Consider the following 19,018-nt stretch of genomic DNA (forward strand, 5'->3'; position numbering starts at 1 on the left):
CTTTATTTCTTACCGAGAACTGCAGCAGAGCCCCGTGGCTTTCCTTCCAGTGGAGGAGCGCTACACCTCTCAAAGGTGTGTCCATTGCTGCATTCACTGAAGGCTGTCACAGCTGCTGAAGTGAATTTCTGTAGTTGTGTTACAGAGCCGGAGGGATTTGAAGGGGCAGCTGACACAGTCATGTCACCCTGAGCTCCTGATCTCATATAAGCAGTAAGTCAAAGAAAGTGAAGAACTGCTGTAGTAGAACGAGTGTTCAGGTGTTTTACCAAATTTGAACAGGTGCAATCCAATGCGGCAGCAGCAGCAGCTGAAGAAGCAGGAATCCAGTCAGAGGTGCAATGCATGGCTGTGTTTGCAGAGACACAGCTGCAGAGGGCACAGACAGCTGTCAAGAGAACACCCAGGGGGTTGCACATGATCTCCCCAATTGCTGGGGACTCGCTGCCTTAACAGGTGTGCTCTGCAGCACTGTCAGCTGCTACTGTTCAGAATCCCAGAAGAGGGGATGAGAATGTAACACAAAATTTTGCACTAGCCACATATGGCTGCAGTATGAGACATCAAAAGTCATGGAACATCTTCATCCAAATTTATTTATTAATAAGGTAACAACATATTCCAAATTATTACAAGCCTTTATTATTCTTTCCATTATCATCTCAAGTTTGACTGACATGTCAGACTTCTGCAGTAAATGTCAGTGTTCAGTACAGAATTAAAATAAAAGCTTAGAGAACAGCAACAGGAAGTCACAGTTACAAACACCACAGTAAGAGATGAGCATGACATCTGCTGCAGGCTCCAGGGTCACTCCCAGTCAGGCTGCTTTAGTCTCAAGTTGTAACAAGTAATAGAGAGAAATAACGCAGCTTAAGTACGTCCGTTACAAAGCAGCAAGCACAAAAGCATTTAAGATTTCGTAACGGCACAGGAACTATAATATTGTGATCAAACAGATTAGTGTCTTAACTCAGGCCTAGAGTTAGACTTCCTAGGCTTAAGTCCATCTCTGGCAATGGACAACAAGCAAAATACTTAATACAGTAAAAGATTTCAAGATTTAGAGCTGCAAATATTTTAAGAAACTCTTTAGTTGAAGCCTCAGTAAATGCAAACCCCCTCCTTTAGTTACTGTAATTTCAGTGCTCCTTTTCTTCCACTTCTTTTTTTAATCACAATACTCAAAAAATTCCTCTAAAGGGTTTACACAGCTTTCAGCACTCAGCTCCTTGCAAAGTCTGTGATTGTAGCTTAGCAAAGAAGAAAGTGGCACACAGAACAGCAATAAATTACAGCACAGCTACCCCATATAAACTACTTTAAAAAAATAATAATACATAAATGCGCATTGTAAACAGGTGCCTTAAAAACATGCTTCTGAGCATCTGATACGAGGAGGTTTTTCCCCAGGGTGCCTGTCCTGTCTGCAATGGGACACATCAGACCCAGCAGCACCATGGAGGACACTGGCTCCTCCGCAGCTCCAGGTGCAAGTTTCCCTATCACGTCTGTGCTAAAGCTACTGCTGCCCTCAGCATGGCAAAGGTCAGGCTGTTAGTGCCTAAGTGCTGCAAGATGTCCAGTAAACTCCAGTGTGCTCCATTTTAGGTCTAACTGCTTACTCAAGGCTTACTTTGGAATCAAGGCAATAGGGATCATCAAAGGCAGCCCCTCCTTTACTTGCAAAGCCTGACCTAGCACTGTTTAGTTACCCTAATTAACACTTGCACTTTTTTTCCTACAACTATTTAATGCAACTGAGGGGAAAAAATGTACTTCTAATAGTTCTCAATCTTACATCTCGTGCTCCCAAAGCACTCAATCTAGGAGTAATCCCATGAAAACCATCATTACAGCAATTATCACTGAGCTCAGCTAGAAAAAGTCATTTAGTGAAATGACAGAAGACATGGTTCAAGGTAATCATGCAGAATAAAGCAGGATATACTATACATGGACAGCACACGCACACACACACACACGTATTTACAACTGCACTATTATCCAGAATACTGTTTGTTTCAAAGACACGGTGAAGCTGACACAGCCCCCCTGGAGAGCAGCACAGCTTAGTCAAAGTCACGGTTTGTAAGAACCAGCGGAGCAACCAGAGTCCACACATACAGCACGATGCCGATCCAGCTGGAAGATATCTTCACCCAGACAGACGGCCACTTGCTGGTCATTGTCTCGTAAGTAGAATCCGGACTGTGAGTAAAGGGAAAGAAAAAAGGTAATTTGCAACTTTTCTTTCAATACGACATACTTGTGTACTAAGCCACCCTTCCACACTCTTTTCAAAGTAGATCATTTTCACCTCACACCTCAGAGGACATTTGTACCCTTCTTCCAGGCAGTTCACACCAGTCTGTACAAGAACAACATTTGTTAAGTTGGTGTCACAGGAAGGCGGAAAACAACAACAGCACAAAAAACATTTACTAAGAGAAGCTGTCAAGAAGCGGAAATGATTACAAGGAATCTCTAAGCAAATCTGCAGGAAGGCAGTAAATGGATAGCACTTAGAGAAACAAATAATGTATTTTAACTTTCCAAAAGACAACACCTAGAAAAATTATTCATGTTGATGTCATACTGACCCAACCAGGGCCAGAAATGAAATCCACAGCAGGACTATCTATCAGAGTTACTTCTGAAGGAAGTAGCTTTCTAGTGTCGCTATTTTGATACAAATTGTCCTTTGCCAAATTACTAGAGACCATAATTTGTATTTTTAAATTCTGAAGAACATCTGCTCTAGCTGTTAACAACAAACAATTCACACACGGACTATTTTATTGTGAGGAATTTTTCAGGGAGCAGACAATTAATTTGCCTGGTTCCACCAGGCCCTCTCACAGAATAGCTGAGGTTGGAAGAGATCTCTAAAAGTTCTCTGGTCCAACACCCCTATTCCAGCGAGGACATAAGGATGGAGACTCCACAAACCTCCTCGGGCAACCTGTGCCAGTGCTAAGTAGCCCCTGCAATGGAAAAAGTGTTTCCTGATGTTCAGAGGGAATCTCCCATGCTTCAGTTTGTGCCCTTTGTCTCTGTCCTGTCACTGGGCATCACTGAAAAGACCCGGCTCCATGCTCTTTACACCCTCCCTTCAGGTATTTATATACATTGATAAGACACCCTGAGCTTCCTTCTGGCCAGGTTGAACAGTCCCAGCTCTCAGCCTCTCCTCATATGACACGTTACAGTCCCTACATCATCTCTGTGGCCCTTTGCTGGACTCTCTCCAGTATGTCCATGTCTCTCTTGTACTGGGAAGCCCAGAACTGCACCCAGCACTCCAGGTGTGGAGTCACCAGTGCTGAGCAGATGGGAAGGAACATCTCTCCCTTGACCTATTGATATAACATGTCCTATTTCTCCTTTTTCTAGCTTTCTGTACCACACACGGACCTAGTGTTTACTAATTTTAGTTGTTATAGAATTTAAGTCTTTATCCTGTTCACTTCATCAGGACATATTTCAGCAGTCCAGTGAACCACAAGAATTATCCTAGAAAATACAACAGGCACTTGGGAAAACAAGGTTGGCTGCACTCAATTTTCAAATACAATTCACTAAATATAGCTCAAACAGCATACGTCCCTTGAGAAGTCCCATTCAAGACCTACATTCCAGAGCACACAACCTGTGTCTCCTTGTCCAGCAAAAGATGGCATCTTGTATGCTCATTATTAAGCACAACATATTATCAAATGTAAATACCTGTACCAGTTGGTAAGTGTCATCATAATATACAGTGATGCCAGGAAAAGCATGAAGTGAAAGAAGGAGTAACTGTAAGTAACTCCATCTCTTTCATTATCTATGGCTCGGTGAACATCATCTCCATCATCAAGGGAGCCATCACTCCTGGGCATTCCATCTTCTATCAGTGTTGATTCATCACTGGTCAGCATCAGTTTGTTAACTTGGCTGTTGTTGGATGTTCGGATGCTGTATTTAACAGGAAAGGACACAGTACAGTTACCCAAATAAACACAATTTAGTATCCTACAACAAGAAGTAATACAAGTTAATAGATTATTTTTTTAAAGGAATCTTACCTTGAATAGAGAACACATAGCAAAAACAAAACCAGTCCTACAATTCCTTGTGCATCCCACCACTGCACCACCTGACCTTGGGTTGGAGTGCTGGTGCTGTTGTAACCAATGATGCTCAGCAAACTTGGGTTACAGCGCCTATCTGTGAGGGAAACTGCATTAGAACTTACATAAAACAAGAACGAGACAAATATTTAATAGCACATTTCCATGCTGAATACATGGTAATAGAAAAGAACTTCACGACTGTGACAGTCTTGAATTAAAAAAGCTTTGAATCTAATTTTAGCCTATTGAGTCTCCCTAAAGCAGGGAAATGACAGTATGCGGCATAAAAATCTGTCTCTAAAGCAGATAAAAGGATTTTAGACTTACATAAGATATGCATCAAATGTTTTACTGTTCCATCTCATAATTAGATGCAACAAAATTAAAATATCTGCATATTAAGCTTTAGAAATTCTAGCACTAGAAAGCAAGTATGACAAACATATATTCTACAGATGGGGTGCCAGAGTCATCTCAGAGTTGGAGAACAATGCTAATGAGTTGGTTTCGTATTATCAGCGGTTCCCAACCCGCAGCATCCACAGGTAATACTGATTAAACAGCTGAAAGTAGCAGACAATCTTATTTCCCCATAATCACTGCCAGGATTTGATATAACTCATGTATGCTGTGACACAGAAGCACAGAAGATTGTCCATAGTTAAGATAAAAGGGTCAGAGATCCAATTAAAACCACCAAAATCAATATTTTAAAATTTATTTTAATCACCAGAATTTCTGAATTAATTTATTTATCTTTAGAGATGCTCAGCTGTTTTCAGACACAGTAAACATTGACAACATTTATTTAAACTTGTTTTAAATCCTCAGTTTGGAAAAATAAAATCAGTAGCATCTCAGTCATCTAAGAAACATGAAACTTGGTAGGGAGACGAATCACCCTGACACCGCAGAGGAAATGCAGTAATCTGCAAAACCTAAGCACAAGCCGTGCACTGCTACTGCACTTACCTGGTTCATTGGTCATAGCTGACCAAGTCAAATACATTGTATAAACTGTGATCACTGAAGACTGCAGCAAACCAGACCTTGGCTGAGATTCCTACACAAAGGAGTCAAAAAATAGGGAAGTTAGGCAATTAAAAGTCTAAGGCACAATTATATTATGATAACACAAAAAAACCCCAAACCCTAAGAGGTAACAGAGGTAAAACTGTACCTGAATCCTTGGCAGAATTGACATTACAGAAGCACCAATGCACAGCAGCATATTAACACTGATGAATGTCTTGTTTTCAGAACAACCTTCTGGATGAGTGTAATAAACATAAAACAAGACGATAGCTACAAGAGACAGCAGGTAGTTGACAGCTGTAGCTGACAGCAGAGCTGTGAAGAGACAAAACCATAGTTAAACTGGTTAATAACAGAGACTATTAAAATTGAAATAATATTGCATGATTATCAGGTTTTCGATATGGTATACAATGAGAGTTACAGGCACTGAAATGTAACAGAAGTTCTCAATAGTCTGAAGTGTTATAAAGAAAGAACATAACACATAGGAATCCTGAAGCTTTACTTGATTCTCCAGTACCCTAACAGCAACTAGGAAGAGCAAGTATAAAGGAACACAACTACACACAGCTAACAGTTAAAAAGAAACTAACAGCTTAAAAAAGAATCCAAAAAATACTTCTCCAACAGAAGGTAAAACAAAATCCCATTTCCAAATCTTAGTAAAAACATTAAATAGTGAAATGGCTATTGAATGAAAACAGGCCATACTGTCTTTTGAAACACCTAAATGATCACATCTGAAATGCTATATTAAAATAAGGTATCATTTCTCCAGTGAGATGACTTGTACTCTCCTTCACTATCTTGGCCCTTCACCCACCATATACCTTCGAAGAATAACAACTGGCAGATAGAAAAAACGATTATTTGAGATGATTACGCTCAACATGAAGCACTAACAGACTTCTTTGTTTTTAATCAGTGCTAAAGGTATAACAAAACCTCTGGCTGAAAAAAACCAAAAACTTGCAGTCGTCACTTCCCTGATACTAAGATGCACAGGAAGCTCCACTTAAATCTGAGGAAGAACTTCTTTACTGTGTGGGTGAGGAGTCTCCCTCACTGGAGACATTCAAGAACCATCTGGATGCAATCCTGAGAGACTGAAATGTTGAACTTAACGACTCAAACAATCATCCATTGGCAAAAGCAGCAGGGTGCTTTGATGAGTCCAGGTTTGCATCCCCCAAAGGAAGGGGAGGAGGAGAGTTTGAGAGTTTTTGGACCTGTGATAGCCAGACCTCTGACCTGCATAAGAACAGCCCGGGTGCAGACAGAGTGAGCACACAAGCTCCATTTTGAGCCAAATAAGGGAAGAGGTCACAGATCCTGAGAGGTGGGATAATGCTTTTTATCATGCCAATGCTCTCCCTTACACAATTGGCTCAGTTGTCAAACTCCTCCCCAACCCTCTTTCACATTCACATGAGACATTCACATTCACATACAGGCCTGAAGGCCTAATCCCTTCTGATGGGGCATAACTGGTTCAACTGCACTGATGTGAGAGGCAGCTGTCATAGAAGACGCCATAAAACATCAAAGACCCCTGAAATACCACCCCCCCCACCTTCCACCAGAGGACTGTACATGATCCAGTGTTGAATCAGACAGTACAAAACACCCCACCCCAGGAGAAGTACCTGGGCATTCCCGCCTGAATCTCAGCGTATATTAACCTCTTGCACTTTGTGTTTCATGGGCTTCCCCCACCCTTGGCGGACCAAGACTGTGACCATGACTTCCATCAACAGACATCTGAATTGCATCAAGTCTCGTGGTTGGACCCACGGGTGGTGTTATCTTTCTACTCTTATCCTTTCTTTTCCTTATACATTTTCTTCAGTGTTATTTTTATGCTTTTATATTGCTGTATTTCTACAAATAATAACCATAACGGCTACATACCCCCTTTTCATTGCAACCAAACTGTTCTGAAATAAACTTGCCATATATATATTTATAAACACCAGTCATTTAGTGTACTTTCTCTCTAATGTGCCCCAAGGGATCTATTAGTAACAAGAACCTCAGTTACCCCACCTTCAGGGGCAGGTTCCAACAGCAATCCTGTGCAATGTGCTCTAGGATTACCCTGCTTGAGCAGAGGTTGGACAGATGACCTGCTGTGGCTCCCCCCAACCTCACCCAGTCTGTGACGCTACAAAACTGATGCCCTGTTCCCAGGGATTGGATCTTATTACTCAGAGACTGCTGCTCCCCTCCCTGCTTCTCCTTATTTAACTTGACATCGGAAGGACATCAGTGGAGCTGAACTACACAATCTGAGACAATGAGACTTAGGCATAAAGCAGACCTTCTGCACTCTGGTAAAACGCACTATTCAGTGAGTAACTTATTTAATATAATGCACATAAACTGAAATTTAAAACTTGATTGTAGTACAGTCTTTTACCTGCATACCAGCATCTTGAGTTTCCTTCCTCCATTTTTTCAACCCAAGATTCATTCCAGGAGTGGGCAAAGTCAATGAGCAAGACCAGCTGAATAAGAATAAAGCAGAATGCTCCAGCCATACCTACATAAAACCACACTAAAGGAGAAATAAAACAAAACCAGTTAAGAACCACTGATAATTTGTATTAATGTCCCTAAACATAGAGAAATGCTATAGTTATACAGCTACAATTAAAACTGTATGACATCAGCATGCACTTGCCTTTGTTTTAAAGCCCATTACCATTGCACCATGACACAGTGGAAGACAATATTCCCTTACCAGTTGTAAACGGTCCCTCTGGTATGAAGAAAGCTCCAACACTAATTGCAAGTGCCGTCGCAAATTTAAAGAACCAGAATCTAAGGGGAAATTAAAAAAAAAAAAAAAAGTTCAGGCAACTGCTACATCTTGTTTAATTCACACGGAAATGCACATCCTTAAGAGTTGGGTTTTTTTAATTCACTCATTCTTAACCTGCTTCTCTTGAAATAGGATAAAATTCTTATTTTATCTGTCCAAGATTTTTGTGATCCAGAAAATTATGTTTCAACTGTGCTAGACTGAGTTTGACATATTTCCCAGAGAGATCACACTCATGAATTACAAATGAAGCCATCTGTGAATTGTTTTTTTGTTTTTCCTAAGAACATTTTTAGCCAGAGCAGTGAGATTACTGAACTACCTGCATATCAGAAAAAAATGGTTAAAAAAAATCCCTGCCTATTTCTAGTATCAAAACCAAAAAGGTAGAAGATCTGGTTGGTGCCTACAATGACAGAAAACACTATGCTGGAGCTCCCTATCAGTCTCCATTTGCTTCCTACAACAGAGATATGCACCAAAGCCTGCATTTTTCCTACCCAACTTCAGACTCTTTAGGCCTACATCTTACAAGTATTTATCACAAGAACAAAAGCAAATGATTAATCCTTCACAGAAAACACACAATCAAATTCCACTGCAGTAGCATTGGAATTTTTTTCCAGTAAAAGATATGCACTCATAGGTCATCAAATGTTTCCTAGAAAGCATAGAAGGGAGTATATTTCACCAAAGATTCACCAAATTCACCCTAAGTATAAACTGTATAGGGAAATTCAAACTGTTATGTCAATAAACTGTAAGAAGGTGAAGACTGTTTTTTCTGATCACAGTGACAGGCAACTCCAAACACAGGCATGATGTCATCTACATGTACTTCAAAACTGTATATAACAGCACAAAGACATGTACCACACCCTCACAATGTCAAACACTTGGACAGTTTTCAAATGTTCTATCCCTTCCCTTTTTTTCCCATACTTTGAACAAGTTTGATCACTCCTGCTGGCTGTTACAGTCAAATAATGGAGATCAGAGGAATAAATTCCAATTGTGTAGAGAGGAACTATGTGAGATGACAGAAGTGTAGTATATTGAAAAATATTTAGTAATTCCCTGGGATATAGAGAAGTGATTAAAGCCAGTTTGAAAGCTGAATTAAGTTATAACATTTACAGTGCAATACGTACCCCATTAAAACTAGTTTTTGAATCCACATGAGGAATTTATTTTTTTTTTAATCAATGTCATTCTCAATTACAGAAATAAGAATGGATTCAAGGTTGTATATATCTAATCTCTAATTCCAGACTCTTTTAAGGTATCTTAATACTCTACCCTTTAACATGCTGGACAACAACTACAACTGCTATGCATTCTGTGCAACCCAGCTACTATTCTGTAAATACATTATAACTGATTTTTTTCTATTGTTATTATAAACCTGAGGCAAGAAACCACTCTGATTGCTGTTAAAAAAGCAGAGAAGGTGAACATTGGCACTGGAACATATTACTGGACTTAACTTGCACGCAAGAATGAAAAAGTCAGTAGACAGAGATGGAAAAAACAATATTCTGAATAAATTCACTGACAGAAACATTACATCACAAAGTATTACTGAAGATACATACAATTTCAAAAATCAAAAGCCATAAAGCTTTTCACAAAGCTAACTGTAATGCATTTTATCGAAGCAACCATTTGTTACAGAAGTGTTGGAAATAACATTATTAAATATTTTACCAGTAACATTTAACAAACATAATTTTTCTTTTTATCCTAGTGCTCATGTTAGATTGGCTAAGAAGAATAAACTGCTATGGGTTGCATAAACAATACAAAAATTTGTACTGGGAAGCACAACGCCAAATAAGGGTACCAAGAAGATCCCAAAGTTTTAGGTAAAAACATTCTACATGACATAAAAGATGTCTTTTGCTGTAAAAATGAACACAAGACACTGATATAGAATGTACCTGAACCATTTTCTTCTTGCTTGTAACAAGTACATTCTCCTGAACAAAGCAGAGTGTAGGGAAAGGCTGAACTGAGTTAATGATAATGTGTCTTAATACTGTACTGTATCTTTTTCTTTAGACCAAAACAAAAAAAAAAACCAAACAAAGCAATATTCTGCTGAGTCTTAATTATTTTATTGTCCCCTAGAGAAATAATTTGAAGTTTTTTCTCATGTTATGTTAGACATGTTTAATCTTACTATACTGACCATAAGACAAAATTACTTCATCATTTTTATGGCTTAGCTGTTCATAGCTTCCGTTAAATACAGTCACCTTGGAAAAGTAGAAGTCTAAGCAATCACTGTGACCATCAAGACTAGGCACCATAAATGGCTTTAGGCTTTTTAGCCTCATGCCCTCTTACAAATATTTTCATCTCCTTGGTTCAAGTAGTTACATTACACATAGACAGAGCCTGGATGAAAACTGCCACTTGTGTCAACCCATGAGCTGAAATCCCACTATATTCTTCCCTCTGATAACTCCAACTAAAATGAAATATAAAATTACTGGAAAGCTCAGAAACTAAATACATCATTTATTTCTTTATGCAAAGGGTAGACTGAAGAAAAGACAGCAGACAGAGAAAAGATATGTTTAACTCATAACTTTTAAAACAAAACTCTTCAGAAAAGAGCAAGCCCTTAAAAACTTCAAATTTAAGAGGAACAGAATTCCCAGAGGACAAATGAGGCTTTTTAATCTATTTGTTAAAAAAATCTCAGTGGAATGAAACTTAGTACCATTATTCATCTCTGAATTTCGTCATCTTTGGAAAGAAGTGGAATTTCTAATCTTGGGAAACCTCTGGACAGATTATCTAATGTCACAGCTTAGGCTCTGAAAAGCAGCAGCCATGTGTATCTTTTCCTCTTAAAAAATTAATCACTAACTCAGTTGTCATTTCTGCCTCTTACCCGTTATGAACCGCTGCCCTTGGGTCATTGCTGCTCTTCACTTTGATCATCAGCAAGGAGAAGAGGAGGAAGAACATGGCCATGCCAAAGCACACACGGTACACGGCTTTGTAACCAACAAGTACATCGCAATTCACGTGGCCGTGCACACCAGGAATACTTGTTCCCATCCCCCCATCACAAAATCCAGGAATCTGTGATAAATACAAGATACTTCAGTGATCTTTAAAAGACCTCCTTGAGTAAATGCATATTAATAAATTGCCAATATGTAACTCATTAACATTATAACATTATGCAACTATTAACATTGTTAGAAAATATGATACTGAAGGGTTGTATAGGTACTTACAGTCCAACTGGGATATCAAACATATTTAAGGGAAAAAAATCCTGCATAGGCAAATTCTAAACAAAACCAAAAACAAATCTTAGAATAGTCTGGTTTGGAAAGAACCCTTAAAGATCACCTAGTTCAAACCCTCTGCCATGGGCAGAGACATCTTCAACTAGATCACAGTCCCATCCAACCTGATCTTGAAAGTTTCCAAGGATGAAACAGGGATCTTATGAACAGAAGGTTTTTTAAATGTTATTAGCAATTTTGGAACTTCTCAAAGAAATGCAGTTTTCACTTGCTAACATGAATCAAGAGATAAATAAAAGATCTGGGAACTGGTAAATTTGACTTGACAGTTACTGTCAGGCTCATGACATAGCTAGGAGGTGGCAGCCTGCTCACATCTCAGTCTCAGACTCTCCCAAAAAATGTAACATCACCATCAATTAGATGTACCTGTAACTTCCATACAAAACAGTTGAGAACATTCTTTCCAGTCACTAGCAGGACATGATCAACATCTTTTAGAAGTCAAATCATACTCCAGAAGGCTGTAATTTTCTTTCCTACATGACTAACATGGCTCTCACTGAAGCTCCAGTGTGGTTACTATACCACACTGAAATATACATTTACAAATGAATCATTTTGGGGGGAAAAAAAATTAATAGCATGCCCAACCAAAGTTACTATCTACTGAAAAAAAAAGAAAAGACAGCAAAACAAAGACTAACAGAAGTACAGTACAGGCAACCCAAGCTGACTGAACCTGTAAGCTCACATTATCACTCTCTAATTTTACATGCACTATCACATCTTCACATAACCAATAAACTGTAAAATTCCACAAGCACTTCCTAATTTCCTGAGTGAAAAATACACTACTATGATTAATGACAAATATTTTTGTTATGCATTGCAGACTTTAAAACAGAACTTTAACTAGTACAGTACAATAAAACTGGAAGATATTTTAGACTGTGACTATTTTTTAACTGCGATCAAAATCAATCAAGTGCCACAAAAACAAGCATCTCCTTAAGACGTAATTTGAACTATACACACATAAATTAAATTTTCTTGTTTGATAAAAAATCATTTTTTTTTTGCTCCAAGCTATTAAAGAAAAGGTGCGACTTCACTTCAAAATAGTTCTTTTCATCTATAAAGTGATTTTCCAAAAGTTCTTTGTTTATTTGATCTATGATCAAAAAAATGGTGACTGTGAAGTACAGGTGGCAGCAAAATTACGTATTTCCAAATAAAATCCAGGCTTTCAAGATGTCAATTACTATTATCTGTGACATTTGTTCTACCAAACATGTTAGCAATAAAGCAACCTGACCTTCTTCAGCTGCTCTTCCATGCCTGGTATTAACATCACACAGGCAACGCTCACGCCAAGAAGCAAAAAGAAGGCATAGATCAGTCGAGTTATGGTGGAGTTGTTTCCACTGGGGCAGCATCTGCAGAGCAGGCACGGGGCACTTCCACACAAGCACGGTATCTGAGAGGGAGACAGAACATAAATTATTTATAAAGCTTTGCATCGCTAGATTTCAATATTTAATCAGGCTGTGTAGATCATCTGAAGTTATGATGAAAAATGACTCATCCTATGCATCCCACCCACCAGCGCAGGCTAAGTCACTGCAACATCTTACAGAGCCACCCAACGACCTCGGCAGTGCTTCCTGATGCGCCACTGCACAGTGAAATCAGTGCTATGTCAAAAGTAATCACTTATCCATTGAAAAGAAATAAAGACTTGATTCAGGCTCATTTGTTCTCTTCAATTTATTTCATTTCAGCTAAATAAGATTCAAGGATTATTCTGAGTTAGCAACTACATCCTCCCCTCCACACCTGTACACATGAAACAAATACAAGGCAGGAAAAAAAATAACAGTCATGAAGGTACACTTTTAGCACCTGGCAGAGTGCCCTCACTGGGGCCCTAAACATTTCTGGAGCACAAAAAGTAGGTAAATAGCCTAAAGTTTAGGTTACAAATTATTTTGTATTATCATCTACTCATATATCACATAATTCTGTTAGTTTGCAAAATTATCTTACGCAATCTAAAAAATACAAAAGGCAAGAGCAGAATAAATATACAGTACATGTGTTATTGGTACCAAATATCAACAGCAAAAGTGGATGGGAATGCTGTACAGTTATAATACTACAAGAGGGACAAAAACCAGGACAAAATTTACCTGTACTTAAGCAGAAAATTGTCAGAAGACAGAAAGGGAGCAGATAGTTCTGTTTCACCAGGAAAGGGCTGGGGAGCGAGAAACAATTCTCTGCCACTTGCTGGATGGCAATTTGGGAAGCAAAAAACAGGTAAGGTCCCACAAGTAAACATTAACCAAGAGAGGAAAGATACAATCAAAATGTATGAGCACTGCCCTATCTGAGCTACAATAGACCAGACTGTGCCACCTCTGACAAAGACACAGAGCAGGGTTAAAACCCATCTTTTCCCCTAGCACACATCCAGGGACACCTCTGCCATGTGACAAAAGCCACAGGTGTCCATCATCTGTGCATGAAAGACACCCAGCCAGTCACATAAGGACATGAGTAGTTACATGGCCACATGACCAGGGCATGTCAATCACCCAGTACGACCAGAATGTGTCAGAAAGAGTTCTTAAAAGTTTAGTCATATGACAAACAAAAATGCCAGCAGTCTGCTGCTACCGGAAAGGCCCCAGGGGTTGCAGGGAAAAGCAGACAAACTGCCACAACACTCTTGTCTTGGAAGCTTCCCGAGAAGCCCTTGGGGTTCTTACAGTTCGAATAGTGTTCAACTCACACACTGGACTCACAGAGTTGGGTTTTTTAAATCATTTCCTTATTTGTTTTTGTACTTGATGTTCATTCCTGAGGATGGAGGAGCCAAGAATTTTCACTCCACCGTGCTACAGAATCATCTTTAAATTAGTAAACTTCACTACTAAATTTGTGAAACTAGGTAGTTTTAACTATTTCAGAATGTAAAAGCTATTATATTGCCCTTTTTTACCTTTTCCTCCACTAAGTATCATTATAGCACAAATAATATTAAGATGTTGATTACAGGACATCTCAATATAATAAAGAAATTGTTTACAGTAACTGCAACAACCTTCCCAAGGATGCAGTAGTCTCCATCACTGGAGGTCTACAAGATGGACAGGGCACTAGATCATCCCATCTAGGCCCCCTTTTCCATGAAGGATGGACCAGATGATCCTTGGAGGCTGTTATATGACTGCATGAAAACTACATTAGGGGCATCTATGCTTAATAAATAGGAAATGTATAGCAAATATTGGCTCAGAATGCATCAGAATTTTATAGTATTACTGTATTACGCTATTTCCTACACGCACAAACAGCCTTTCTAGTGAAAAACATCTCTGCTTAAAAAGTTACTTTCTTGAACTAATTCTGTCTGCATTAATATTTCCAAAGATACTGCTGAATAAAAGGTTGAACTTGGTAGATTACAATATATGCCTAGGCTCATCTGCTGCAGAAAATTTGGTGAAAAGAGCACCTTGTAAAAAAGTCACTTCTCTGGGGAATCCCAATGTTAAATTGTTTAATACCTAAATAATTCAAACAGCTTGCTCCTTAGTGCCTCAATGGGAAGACAGTATGTTTCTAGGGATACTGGATGCTTGCAGTAGCTGAAATAAAGGTGACTGTTTCCACCCCATTGGAAAACAATGTGTCTCAAGAGAAACAATATAGCTCACTTTAGAGTCTGAACTCCCACATCATCTTGTGAAACTTTCCCCCCAAACAGCTCATGCTTTCAAGCTGTGATCACACACATCTCTGAACAAGAGACACCTATTGATAACTGATACTATTTATACAAGTTGACCACTTCTACAACGAATCCCGTTACAGTCCAAATCACTCTTCCTTTGGCAAAAGAATATACATAATTCCAATAAAATAATATTATACTATTAGCAAAACGACTTCTAGCAAGTTAGACTTCGAAAAGAATAGAAAGCAAAGAACATCCAGCCCATGGAATTCAGTCCATCAGCAGAGGAGACAAGGACAGTTTGTGCCACTTTCATCCTAAATTTGAAGCACACTTCCTACAAAAATATGCAACAGTACAAATAGTAAGATACTACCATGCAGATCAAAGCTTAGCTCCCCATAAGAGACTCAGTTGAGTCATAGATGCAGACAAAAACTTACTCTTTAATTAGTTTTTTCCTTGTTTTCATAAGGAAGCTTAGACATCAGTTGCAAAATCTCAACTGCATAAAATCTATTGCCATCTAGAAACTGTTGTACCTATCAACCAACTCATATCCCTTTACATTTTTGAGAAAAATAAGCAGTTTGGTGGTGTTTACTAAGACAAAATAAGAAAAGGCAACCCACACACCTATTCTGGGAGCAGCCAGCTGGGCAGACCAGCCAGCTAATTCATGCCTGCTAAACCAGTCACTTCATTCCCTAGGGCAGTGGAAATTGCGTGAGGAACACGTAAGATGAATATTGCAGGAGAGAGGAGAGAAAACCCCACAAAATCTCTGGAAGTCAAACGTTACTGGCCCTGATGGACACAGAACAAATTTTTAATATCAAATATAATCTTCCTACTGGAGTAATGACTAAATGATTATATACTGGATTAAGTATTTGCAAAAACACTAAGCCCTTGCTGGGCCTAGTCAGGTTTTAGCTACACCATCCCTACTCTTTTGCTTAAAGGCACTGAATCAATCAAGATCTTTACCTTTGCAGAGAATATTAAAGCGAGCAAAACAGGAGCTCAGCTATTTCAGAGAAATAGTGCAGCAGAGGCAAAATGCAGCAGAGGGAAAGTGGCAAAATGCAGCAGAGGGAAAGTGGCAAAATGCAGCAGAGGGAAAGCAGTACTGCCTGACCAATCTAGGTCGTCAGGATTAGAAAACTTTTGGTGAGATGACAGTGCTCTTACAGTTTTGCCTCCATCGCACCCGCGATCTCTGACAAGCTCACTTCTGCTCATAAAAACAATGAAGTAAAACACTGACACTGAATACTGACAGTACTCAGTTAACTGGGTACCATCAGTGTTCTAGCTGATTATTTACATGTATATCAGCCTGGAAAGTCAGCTCATACAAATTTTCAAATTCTAGGATCATTTCATATAATTTGTACATGAGTACAAATTACATATCATCTCAATTAAACATCACTGTACCAGAGCAGCCAAAGCCCATGCATTCTGATAGTACAAAAACCACGAGCTTGGATAAATATGAAGCTTTTTTACTACACTAAAACGTGTGTGTGAACTGTTTGAATACAGGTAACCTAATTTAATCCATGTATGGTACAATATTTTAGGTATGGAAAATTTAGATTTTCGCTATTCCATTGACATTTTTAAGCCAAATGTCTAGAAATTCACAGTCCACCTGACTGTGCCTATATATCTAGGGTCTAGACTTGGAAAGACGTATCATCACTTACGCATAAAAGACCAATGCCTCAGATGAGGACCCTTTATCAACTTCTTTGCTTTCCTGCATAGTGCAAACAGTTTTAATACCATCTCAAACTATTGTTCCCCGTTAAGAAAAAACACCCGACGATGCTTAGCACGGTGGTGACACACCACCACGGATTACTGTGCACTGAGAAAACGATGGCTCGGTCAGACAAAGATGCTACAAAGAGTGGAGCTGCTCAAGACAAAGCCATAGGAAAGAGGAATTCAAATACAAATATTAGAATCAGGGAAACACGCGAGTTTTAATTTTCCTGAAAAAACCTCTGGAGTTCAAAGCACTTAATGAAACTGTGACTCCTTTACAGAACCGGGGAGAGGGAATTTCAGTGGACACCGTAACACCCCCAGGACAATAACGCGGATTAAGAGCGACCAGCAGCGCGACAGCCCAGCCTGACTGGGTCAGCACGAAGCTCGCCACGGCCCCGGCAACACGGCACCGCCAGATGCCTGGAGATCCCCGGAGAAACCCGAGCGGGGGAGGCCCCCGGCGGGGCCCGCGCTCTTCAGCCCGCCGCAGAGAGAGCCCTGCCCGGGAGGAGCGGGGGCAGCGCCCGCTCGGGGCCGAGAGCCCGGCTGGGAATGGGGAGGGGGCCCGCAGCCTCCCCGCGCCGGGGGACACGGGAAGGCAGCGCCACAGCCGCCCCTGGGAGACACGGGCACGGCGGGATGATGGGCGAGGCCCGGGCGGCGAGGGAAGCGGAGAGGGAAGTGCGAGTGGGGAAGAGAAGGGCAGGGAGCACCGCCGGCTCCGAGCCTGCGACGGGCAGGGAGGGACCCCCGCGCCCCCCCTTACCCAGCTCGCCAGGGAGCAGAGGCCCAGGACGCCGCCCATGGTCCTCGAACACCTCCGGCTCGGGCTCCTCCAAGATGGAAGCGCGGCGGACGCGGCTCCGACGCCGTTGTTTACTGCTCCCAGCGGCGCTTCCGCCGCTCTGACGGCAGCGGGAGCGTCACTTCCATCCTGGAGGAGGCAGAGCTGCCCTGTGCACCGCCCGGGAGCGGCTGGCCGGGGTCTGTGCAATATGTCGAGAGTATGTGAAGCCAGGGTGTTCTTTGGTGTCAGATCCTTGTACGCTTTCAAGCCTAATCAGCAAGAAAGGATACCTAACCAGTGGGACAGGCAGCAGCCAGCATCCCTTAGTCAAGGGAACCCGGGAACTAAAGCTTAAAGCGTGTTACTTGTAAACTGTGGATATAGTAAATCAAGATGTTCTTGTCTGTCAGTAGAACAAAAACAGCATCCCTTAGTGAAGGACATCAGGGAACTAACAAACTTTAATGGTGTAGTAAATCAAGATGTTGATCCATGTCTATGTATACATTGCTAACTTGAAAAAATACTCGAGATCCATGTATCCTATAGCTGAACTATGTTCATTATAATGCTAAAAATCACACCTACAGATCAAAAAGACCCCTGTCCAGGTGCAGACCCTTACCCTGAGCATATGTAGAAGTTAGCTGGGGTTATGTAGCTTGTATGGCAATTTCTAGCTAATCATAGTACAAGATTTGTACTTGGAAAATTACTAACTCTGAATTTCTGTGTATAAATAATGGCGTGGAAAGTCCAGAGGGGCATGTTTGATTTGTGGAACACCACTGAGCAACCAGGCTTGCACAACTCTTGAGATAAATAACTAATCAGTGTCTCTCTTGGGTATGTGATTATCAGTTTGTTGCACACCAGGTAAAGAATCCAATTTTCTGGACAACAGGCCGGCAGTGGCATCCCTGGTCGCAGGCCTCTGGCATCCCCTGGCAAGACAAGCGGCTGACTGGCTGTGGCTGCCTGTGCCACCATGTGTTTTGGTCGCATGCACACACACAGTCCTTTGATGTGTTAGAAGGACACAAGGTGGTTAAGAGTTGGCCTGTGCTTCTTCACTGCCTCCCCACAAGTACCTAAGCCAGGGAGTGGCGGAAAGAGGGGAAGATGTTGCCCGGAGCAATGGGCCATGGGCCAGGCTCCCTGCAACAGCTGCCAGCACTTTCTGTGCTGTTTCCCAGCACCTCCCAAATTCGGCCAATGGGCTGAAGCAGGATGGCTGTACTCACCTGCCCAATACTAACTAGAAGGCTTCAACCCATAAAAACCATATAAAATTTTTACTACATCATATCATATTAGGGACCATGTTTCTTACAAGTATCTATTGTGTTGAGCCTGCGGGGCTTTCTGGTGACGCTACATAGAAGATGAACACAGCCCAAAAGAAGAAAAGAGTCCAAAAAAGAAAATAGCCTTAAACGAAAAAGTATTCTT

At 40.6% G+C, this 19,018-nt stretch overlaps 1 protein-coding gene across 1 annotated transcript; it reads right to left on the bottom strand.

The window, feature by feature from the left end:
• Positions 1 to 575: 575 nt before the first annotated feature.
• Positions 576 to 17,701, bottom strand: SERINC1 (serine incorporator 1). Its single transcript, XM_027669785.1, has 10 exons — positions 17,546 to 17,701; positions 12,568 to 12,729; positions 10,883 to 11,076; positions 7,900 to 7,979; positions 7,576 to 7,713; positions 5,299 to 5,468; positions 5,091 to 5,181; positions 4,071 to 4,212; positions 3,730 to 3,960; positions 576 to 2,211 (listed from the first exon to the last, which is right to left on the bottom strand). Exons 1-10 carry the CDS (start codon positions 17,582 to 17,584, stop codon positions 2,073 to 2,075), a joined length of 1,386 nt encoding a protein of 461 aa, XP_027525586.1. The 5' UTR covers positions 17,585 to 17,701; the 3' UTR covers positions 576 to 2,072.
• Positions 17,702 to 19,018: the final 1,317 nt, after the last annotated feature.

This window comes from Corapipo altera, unplaced genomic scaffold (genome assembly GCF_003945725.1).
Source record: "Corapipo altera isolate COAL_440 unplaced genomic scaffold, ASM394572v1 2b, whole genome shotgun sequence".
NCBI classification, from domain to species: Eukaryota; Metazoa; Chordata; class Aves; order Passeriformes; family Pipridae; genus Corapipo; species Corapipo altera.